We start from the raw sequence: 9,672 nt of genomic DNA on the forward strand, positions 1-9,672 counted from the left end.
CACCTCTCAGCCCAGCTCTGCAGCTTATCTATGTCCCTCTGCAACCTGCAACATCCTTCCGCATTGTCTACAACTCCACCGACTTTAGTGTCGTCTGCAAATTTACTCACCCATCCTTCTGCGCCCTCCTCTAGGTCATTTATAAAAATGACAAACAGCAACGGCCCCAGAACAGATCCTTGTGGTACGCCACTCGTAACTGAACTCCATTCTGAACATTTCCCATCAACTACCACTCTCTGTCTTCTTTCAACTAGCCAATTTCTGATCCACATCTCTAAATCACCCTCAATCCCAAGCCTCCGTATTTTCTGAAATGCCGACCGTGGGGAACCTTATCAAACGCTTTACTGAAATCTATATACACCACATCAACTGCTCTACCCTCGTCTACCTGTTCAGTCACCTCAAAGAACTCGATAAGGTTTGTGAGGCATGACCTACCCTTCACAAAACCATGCTGACTATCCCTAATCATATTATTCCTATTTAGATGAGTATAAATTGTATCTTTTATAATCCTCTCCAAGACCTTACCCACCACAGACGTTAGGCTCACCGGCCTATAGTTACCGGGGTTATCTCTACTCCCCTTCTTGAACAAAGGGACCATATTTGCTATCCTCCAGTCCTCTGGCACTATTCCTGTAGCCAATGATGACCTAAAAATCAAAGCCAAAGGCTCAGCAATCTCTTCCCTGGCTTCCCAGAGAATCCTAGGATAAATCCCATCCGGCCCCGGGAACTTATCTATTTTCACCTTGTCCAGAATTGCCAACACTTCTTCCCTACGCACCTCAATGCCATCTATTCTAATAGCCTGGGTCTCAGCATTCTCCTCCACAATATTATCTTTTTCTTGAGTGAATACTGACGAAAAGTATTCATTTAGTATCTCGCTTATCTCCTCAGCCTCCACACACAACTTCCCACCACTGTCCTTGACTGGCCCTACTCTTACCCTAGTCATTCTTTTATTCCTGACATACCTATAGAAAGCTTTTGGGTTTTCCTTGATCCTACCTGCCAAAGACTTCTCATGTCCCCTCCTTGCTCGTCTCAGCTCTCTCTTTAGATCCTTCCTCGCTTCCTTGTAACTATCAAGCGCCCCAACTGAAACTTCATGCCTCATCTTCACATAGGCCTCCTTCTTCCTCTTAACAAGAGATTCCACTTCTTTGGTAAACCACAGTTCCCTCGCTCGACCCCTTCCTCCCTGCCTGACTGGTACGTACTTATCAAGAACATGCAATAGCTGTTCCTTGAACAAGCTCCACATATCCAGTGTGCCCAACCCTTGCAGCCTACTTCTCCAACCAACACATCCTAAGTCATGTCTAATGGCATCATAATTGCCCTTCCCCCAGCTATAACCCTTGCCCTGCGGGGTATACTTATCCCTTTCCATCACTAACGTAAAGGTCACCGAATTGTGGTCACTGTTTCTAAAGTGCTCACCTACCTTCAGATCTAACACCTGGCCTGGTTCATTACCCAAAACCAAATCCAATGTGGCCTCGCCTCTTGTTGGTCTGTCAGCATATTGTGTCAGGAAACCCTCCTGCACACATTGTACAAAGAACGACCCATCTAATGTACTCGAACTATATCTTTTCCAGTCAATATTTGGAAAGTTAAAGTCTCCCATAACAACTACCCTGTTACTTTCGCTCTTTTCCAGAATCATCTTCGCCATCCTTTCCTCTACATCTCTAGAGCTATTAGGTGGCCTATAGAAAACTCCCAACAGGATGGCCTCTCCTTTCCTGTTTCTAACCTCAGCCCATACTACCTCAGAAGAGTCCCCATCTAGCATCCTTTCCGCCACCGTAATACTGTCCTTGACTAGCAGTGCCACACCTCCCCCTCTTTTGCCCCCTTCTCTGAGCTTACTAAAACACCCAAACCCCGGAACCTGCAACAACCATTCCTGTCCCTGCTCTATCCATGCCTCTGAAATGGCCACAACGTCGATTATCTACCTTAATATTTTTCAAGACGCCCAACACCTCGTCTTTTTGGATCGCAATGTGACCCAGGCTATCTACACACCCTTCCCCAGACTCAGCATACACCAATCCCTTCTCTTTGGTGAATACTGATGCAAAGTATTCATTTTGTACCTCGCCCATTTCCTCTGGCTCCACACATAGATTCCCTTGCCTGTCCTTCAGCCGGCCAACCCTTTCCCTGGCCTTTTTTGTACGTATAAAAAGCCTTGGGATTTTCCTTAACCCTATTTGCCAATGACTTTTAGTGACCCTTTTAGCCCTCCTGCCTCCTTACTTAAGTTCCTTTCACTTTCCATATATTACACACAGGCTTCGTCTGTTCCCAGCCTTTTAGCCCTGAAAAATGCCCCTTTTTTCTTTTTACTACAATATCTCTCGCTATCCAAGGTTCCCGAAATTTGCCGTAGTTATCCTTCTTCTGCACAGGAACATGCCAGTCCTGAATTCCTTTCAACTGTCATTTCAAAGCCTCCCACATGTCAGATGTTGATTTACCCTCAAACATCTAGGCCCCCAATCTAGGTTCTTTATTTCCCCCGTAATATTGTTATAATTAGCCTTCCCCCAATTTCGCACGTTCACCCGAGGACCACTCTTATCCTTGTCCACCAGCACTTTAAAACTTAATGAATTTTGGACTCTGTTCCCGAAATGCTCCCCTACTGAAACTTGCACCACCTGGCCGGGCTCATTCCCCAACACCAGGTCCAGTACAGCCCCTTCCCTGTTGGACAATCTACATGTTGTTTTAAGAAGCCCTCCTGGATGCTTCTTACAAACTCTGCCTCGTCCAAGCCACTTGCACTAAGTGAGTCCCAGTCAATATTGGGGAAGTTGAAGTCTCCCATCACAACAACCCCGTTGCTTTTATTCCTTTCCAAAATCTGTCTTCCTATTTGCTCCTCCATCTCCCGCTGGCTGTTGGGAGGCCTGTAGTAAACCCCCAACATTGTGACTGCACCCTTCTTCTTCCTGATATCTACGCATATAGCCTCGCTGCCCTGTGACGGCATTAGTGATTTAGTTTTTGAAAACTAAATAATTCATCCCACTGTGGTCTGCAGAAACTCAATGGTTGCCCAAGGCATCAACTTCCAAATCAGTCGCTATTTCCATTTGCTTGTTTTCTGATCTGATGTTTAATTGTGTAAGAAGACAGAGTAACATTGACATCTGAATGGCCTCGGACTTTGTAATGCTGTGAATCGCATGCGATAGTATTCAGATAGAACCTGTGGATAAACTTTACTTTCATGTCATTTATGCCACTTACAATTATCTTTTTAATTTGATGATGCCCATTCGCGGCGTTTAGCTCAAATGTAACTCGATCCGAACAATGCTCATTCGTAATCCTGTCCAGCAAGTAAACTGTGACTGAGACAGAACCTTCTGCCCCGTCCAATTGAATCGCGACAGTTTCTTCCACCCCAACGTGAACAATGTTGGGGGCAGTAATTAAGTACCTAGGAAAATAGAGAAACGTGCACACGTTATATTCAATATGCACCATGGAATTCTTCACTGTACTACCCACACACACCCAGAAACATATGCCTGCGGAGAACTCTGGCGCCAAATTTGCCCAAGTTGTGTCTCATTTTTCTCGGGGCGGCATGTTTGCAAGTGGATAGCACAGCTACCTCACAGCGCCAGGAGGTCTGATTCGATTCTGAGTGTGGGTGGCTGTGCGTAATTCTGCCCTGTCTGTGTGGGTTTCCTGCCGGAGCTCCAATTTCTTCCCACATTTCAAATATGTGCAGATTAGGTGGATTGGCCACGCTAAATTGCTCCTAAGTGTCCAAAGAGGTGCAGTTTAGGTGTGGCTACGGGGACTGGTAGGGTGCTCTGTCGGACAGTTGGTGCCGACCGGATAGGCCACATGGCCTCCTTCTGCACTGTCGCATCTCAATTTGCAGCCTTTTGCTGGGGTTTCCATGGCACGTGCCCCTAGATTAGGATTTGCAAATTGGAAAACCGCTGTGAATACACAGCCGTATATTTTTCAAGCACTGACTGGTGTTTGCAAAACTCGGTTTCCAGTAAAACCCGGGTCGGTTGAATGTCCCGTACCTTATACAAATGTTCAGCTCAGGCTGTTAACTACACTATTAACTGGTAAATTATAAGCAATGTCAGTGAATGGCTGAGCCTCAGTATGCAGGATAACGCATATTTTGTTGACGCTACATTTAAATGAGTTCGGATCGAAATCAATTCGAAATAAGCACACATGGCAATTGTAATAAATCAATCCTGCAAGTTCATGCACCCACGTTGCATTTGAAATAAACAAACCCGCATCACAATTATAAAAAAACAATATATACGTGGAACTTGTAGGAGATTTACATTACAAATAAAACAACCCCCACTGCAATTGAACTAAACTCGCATTACAATTGAAAAAAAATTGTATCGCAGAATAGTTACGGCTCAAACGGAGGCAATTTTTATTTTATGCGTTCATGGGATGTGGGAATTTATTGCCGATCCCGTCTGCTGAGTGGCTTGCTCGTTCAGTTCAGTGGGTTTTTAAGAGTCAAACAAATTTATGCGGATCTGGATTGACATCTAGGACGTACAGTAAGAAGTCTTACAACACCAGGTTAAAGTCCAACAGGTTTGTTTCAAACACGAGCTTTCGGAGCACGGCTCCTTCTTCAGGTCGGCCGTGCTCCGAAAGCTCGTGTTTGAAACAAACCTGTTGGACTTTAACCTGGTGTTGTAAGACTTCTTACTGTGCTCACCCCAGTCCAACGCCGGCATCTCCACATCTAGGACGTAGGCATTTAAGGATGGCGGATTTCCTTCCTTAAAGGACATTAGTGAACGAAATGCGGTTTTACGAGATTTGATAATAATTTTAATTAATTCCAGATTTGCATTGAATTTAAATTTCAACATCTGCTGTGGCTGGATGCCAACGCGCGAATCACCAGACCATTACTCTGTATCTCTTTATTACCAGCCCAGTGACAATACCATTATGCAAAGGCAAACTGTATCTGCGCCGCCTCTCCAAATGAGCATTATGTCTTAATGCCACCCTTGCCGTTTTCCCGTACCTCTGCACACAAGTTATATTCAAATAATATTCCAATGCCCTCTTCAAGGTCTCGATATTACCGGAATATGCCGCATTTCCGTGCAGTGCATTCTAGAATCGAAACACTGGTTATGTGAAAATATTGTTTCCTCACAGCACATTTTTTTCTCTTGCAAATCACTTTAATTCTGTGCCCTTTTATTCTTCATCCAGTTATTTCCTATCTACTCTATCCAACCCCTTCATGATTTTGAACACCTCTATCAAATCTCCCCTTAGCCTTCTTTTCTCCAAGTAAAACTGCTACAATCTCTGAAATCTATCCTCATAGCTGGTTTCTCATCTAGAACATAGAACAGTACAGCACAGAACAGGCCCTTCGGCCCTCAATGTTGTGCCGAGCCATGATCACCCTACTCAAACCCACATATCCACCCTACACCTGCAACCCAACATCCCCCCTCCCCTTAACCTTACTTTTATTAGGACACTACGGGCAATTTAGCATGGCCAATCCACCTAACCTGCACATCTTTGGACTGCGGGAGGAAACCGGAGCACCCGGAGGAAACCCACGCACACAGGGGGAGGACGTGCAGACTCCACACAGACAGTGACCCAGCCGGGAATCGAACCTGGGACCCTGGAGCTGTGAAGCATTTATGCTAACCACCATGCTACCCTGCTGCATCTCTGAGACAATTTTTGTAAACCTCTTTTCCGTTGTCTGGAATGCGTTCATATTCTTCCTATCGTGTGGCACGCAGAATGTAACACAATACTCCTGTAGAGGTCTAACTCTGGTCTTGTGTAAGTTCAGCATAACCTACTTGTCTATGCCCCCATTAATAAAGTCCGCAAAACGATATGCTTTATTAATTTCTCTCTTCACCTGTTCTGCCATGTTCAATTCCTGATGCACAAAAATATCCAGGCCCCCCTGATCCTGTACCACCTTAAACCTTTGAACTTTTTTGTAATAATTGTAATAAACCCACTTTGAAATTTTAATAAATCCACATAGAATTTGCAATAAAACCACCAGTATAAGTTCTAAACCTATATTGCAATTGCTATATGACAAAATCATAATTCCAATAAACTCACATTGCGATTGTGCCAAAACATTGCAATTGATATACATCTGCATTGCAATTGAAATAAATCTACATGGGAATTGTAATGAATCTACAGTGAAATTGCAATAAAACCACATTACAATTATTATAAACCCACATTGCAATTGTAATACACAAATTTCAATTGGAATAAACTCAACTAATTGAATATATTATATATTTTGCTATTCCAAATCTGTCTGCAATTGTTCTAAACCTGTTTTGCAATTGCAATATGCCAAAATCATAATTGCAACAAACACACAATGCGATTGTGACATAACATCGCAATTGTCATTAATGGACATTGATGTGGAGATGCCGGCGTTGGACTGGAGTAAGCACAGTGAGAAGTCTTACAAAACCAGGTTAAAGTCCAACAGGTTTGTTTCAAATCACTAGCTTTCAGAGCACTGCTCCTTCCTCGGGTGAAGGAAGGAGCAGTGCTCCGAAAGCTAGTGATTAGAAACAAACATGTTGGACTTTAACCTGGTGTTGTAAGACTTCTTAATGGACATTGCAATTGTTATAAACCTGCACTGCAACTGAAAGAATCCCACACTGTTATTGTAATAAACAAACATTACGATTGCAAAAAAACACACTTCAATTGTCGTAAACTCACACGGCATTTGCAATTGCCATAAACCTACATTGTAATTGTAATAAACTCACATTAGAGTGTAATACATACGCATTGTATTGCAGTGAACTCATAGTGCAATTGTAATACACACATTGTAATTGTAAGCACTCATATTACAACCACAGTATATCCACATTATAATTATAATAAACCCGTATTGCCATTGTAATAAACTCACATTGCAATGTAATAAACGCACATTGCAATTGTTATAAACCTATATTGCAATTGTCAAAAACCCACATTACAATTGTAATCAACCCATATTGCAAATGTAATAAACCCATAAGTAATTGTTATAAACACATATTGCAATTTTTATATCCCCAAATCGCAATTACAATAAACTTACATTTCAATTATAATGAAACCAACATTTCAATTGTAAGAAACTGCATTTTCGTTATAATACACCACAATGAATTTGTAATAAACCTGCATAGCTATTGAAGTAAAGGCACATTGCTTTTGCAATAAACCGTCACCTCAAATGTTATAAACCCACATCGTAATTGCAATAAACCTTCATTGCAATAGTAATAACCTACATTCCATTGTAATAACCCTACATTATAATTGTAATAAACCCATATTTCAATTTTAGTAAGTCCGCATGACATATGTGATAATACCCATTGCAATTTTAATAAACCTCAATTGCAGTAGTAATACACCTATATTTCCATTTAAATAATCTTCCATTGCAATTGTCATAAACCCGCATTGCAACTTGTAATAAACCCACATTGCAATTATAATAAATTCATATTGTCACTGCACCGATTCAATAGAGCAGTTACAACCACTTAACCTTTGGAAGACTGACAAGATTATATTATATTTTGCCAATTGTATTATGCTGTTCTCGCTATTCATGGAAAGTGACCTATTCTGATCTACAACAAGAGGAACTGAATGTTCAAATTCTGTTGAAGTTCAAGCTGTCAAAGAAGCAAATTGCACCTCACATTTATGTGCTGCTGCTTAGGATCTCTGGAATTCATAGTTAATAAAATACTTTCAAGTGCAGTCGCCGTTGTGTTGATGATAATTGCAGTTGGTAATTTGAACCAATGAAAATTCCACAAACAGAAATGTAATAGCGTAGTGTATAACACAACATATTAGACGAGTGATGAATATTGGCCGGTCAGTACACTGTGCAGAACATAGCTGGTGTTGCCCGACCACTACTTGGAATTATTTTACATCCGGCTCACTGGGCAAACTGATCCTCGGTTTTAACTTTCACCTAAGGGGAACAGCGCACTACCTTGTACTTATCTGGGAACATAGAAATGAAGAGGTTCCGACTGGTAGGAAGTATATAAACACGCTTCTAATTTTCGAAAAATAATAGCACCCAGATTTATCTTCACATTTCATGCCTCGAAGCAGATTTAAGCAATCATATTGCACAGCATACTTACGAGGGTGCTTGTTCTGCTGGAGACAGAAACACAGAACAGGATAGTAGAAAATACAACAGTTCCATTGCAGTCGGGAGAGACCCTGCACCATGCAGATATGGGAAAGTGAAGTAACTGATATTTCTGTTTGCACCTGACTGTGCCTGATGATTCCCTTCCCCGACGATTTATAGATACAGTTCGGCAATAATATCGATTTTAAGTTACTTATTTACATTGCTGCATGCTTCAGACACCGCGTGAGAGCAAAGTCAATGCTATTTTCAAACAAAGCAGAAAATGTTGATGAAGCTCAACAGATCAGTCAAAATCTGTGGAGACAGAAACAAAATTAACGTTTCGAGCTCGGATGACTCTTCTTTAATTCTAGTTTCTCGTCCCATTTTCATTCCTTTTGCCCAGGCTTAGTTTTGCGATTACCCCGGGTTTTGCACCAACTTTACAGAGGACAATCCTAGGGAAGTTTACTCATCAGGTTTTTTTTTGGTCATAAATCTGTTTTTCCTTTTTTTTCGAAAAGTAATTTATTTCTTAATCAACAGCAGACCGTCTTCTCAGCAGTACTGAGGAGTAAAGGGTCTAATGAAAAGGAAAAACTAAAGGAAATTGGTATCACTGGAAAAATAATAATGAAGAAATTAGTGGGACTGGAAGCCGATTAATTTCTAGAGCCTGATGGTCTCCCTCAAAATGTCTGACAGGTGGTGGCCATGGAAATAGTAAATTTTTTGGTTGTCATCTTCCAAAACGTTGTGGATTCTGGAACAGTCCCGCAAGATTGGAGGGCGGGTAAAGAGAGAAAACAGGGGATGACAAATCGGTTAGCCCAACAGCAGTAGTAGAAACAATGCTAGAGTCCATAATAGAAGATACATTAACGGGACACAAAACATCAATGGGATTAAACAAAGTCAACATGGAGTTATGGAAAAAACGTTTTGACAAACCCATTGGAGATTTCTGACGATGTAACTCGTAGGATAGCTAAGGGTGAACCAATATGTTGAATCTTCAGAAAACGTTTGATAAAGTCCCACATAAGAAGTCAGTGTGAATTAAAGTACAAGGCATTGTGGATAATATATTGGTATATTGCATAGATGGAAAAGTGATTAGAATGCCGGAGACAGAGAGTAAGAATACATGGGTATTTTTAGAAGTGACAGACAGTGATTATTGGGGTCGAGCAGAGATCAATGCTAACTATTCAGAATATACATCAATGATTCAGATGAAGGAACCAAAGGTAACATTTCCAAGTTTGCTGATGAAAAAAAAACTGGTGGGAATATATATGCTGAGAAGGATCATCAGAGGTTTGATAGTGATTTAGACACGTTGAGTGAGTGAACAAATATATGGCAGATGCCGTGTCATATGCATACATGTGAAGTTATGCACTTGTCAAGGAGAAACA

General features: G+C 41.5%; 1 protein-coding gene across 1 annotated transcript in view; it reads right to left on the reverse strand.

The window, feature by feature from the left end:
* Window positions 1–8,437, reverse strand: part of LOC119975536 (complement C4-like) — a 166,382-nt gene extending 157,945 nt beyond the window's left edge. Inside the window, exons 1-2 of the mRNA XM_038815328.1 lie at window positions 8,256–8,437; window positions 3,286–3,478 (exon numbers count right to left, since the gene is read on the reverse strand). Of these exons, the coding sequence (XP_038671256.1) occupies window positions 3,286–3,478; window positions 8,256–8,320 (258 nt within the window). The 5' untranslated portion in view covers window positions 8,321–8,437. The remainder of the gene's footprint in view (window positions 1–3,285; window positions 3,479–8,255) is intronic.
* Window positions 8,438–9,672: the final 1,235 nt, after the last annotated feature.

Source organism: Scyliorhinus canicula, chromosome 13, assembly GCF_902713615.1.
Source record: "Scyliorhinus canicula chromosome 13, sScyCan1.1, whole genome shotgun sequence".
In the NCBI taxonomy this organism is placed as follows: domain Eukaryota; kingdom Metazoa; phylum Chordata; class Chondrichthyes; order Carcharhiniformes; family Scyliorhinidae; genus Scyliorhinus; species Scyliorhinus canicula.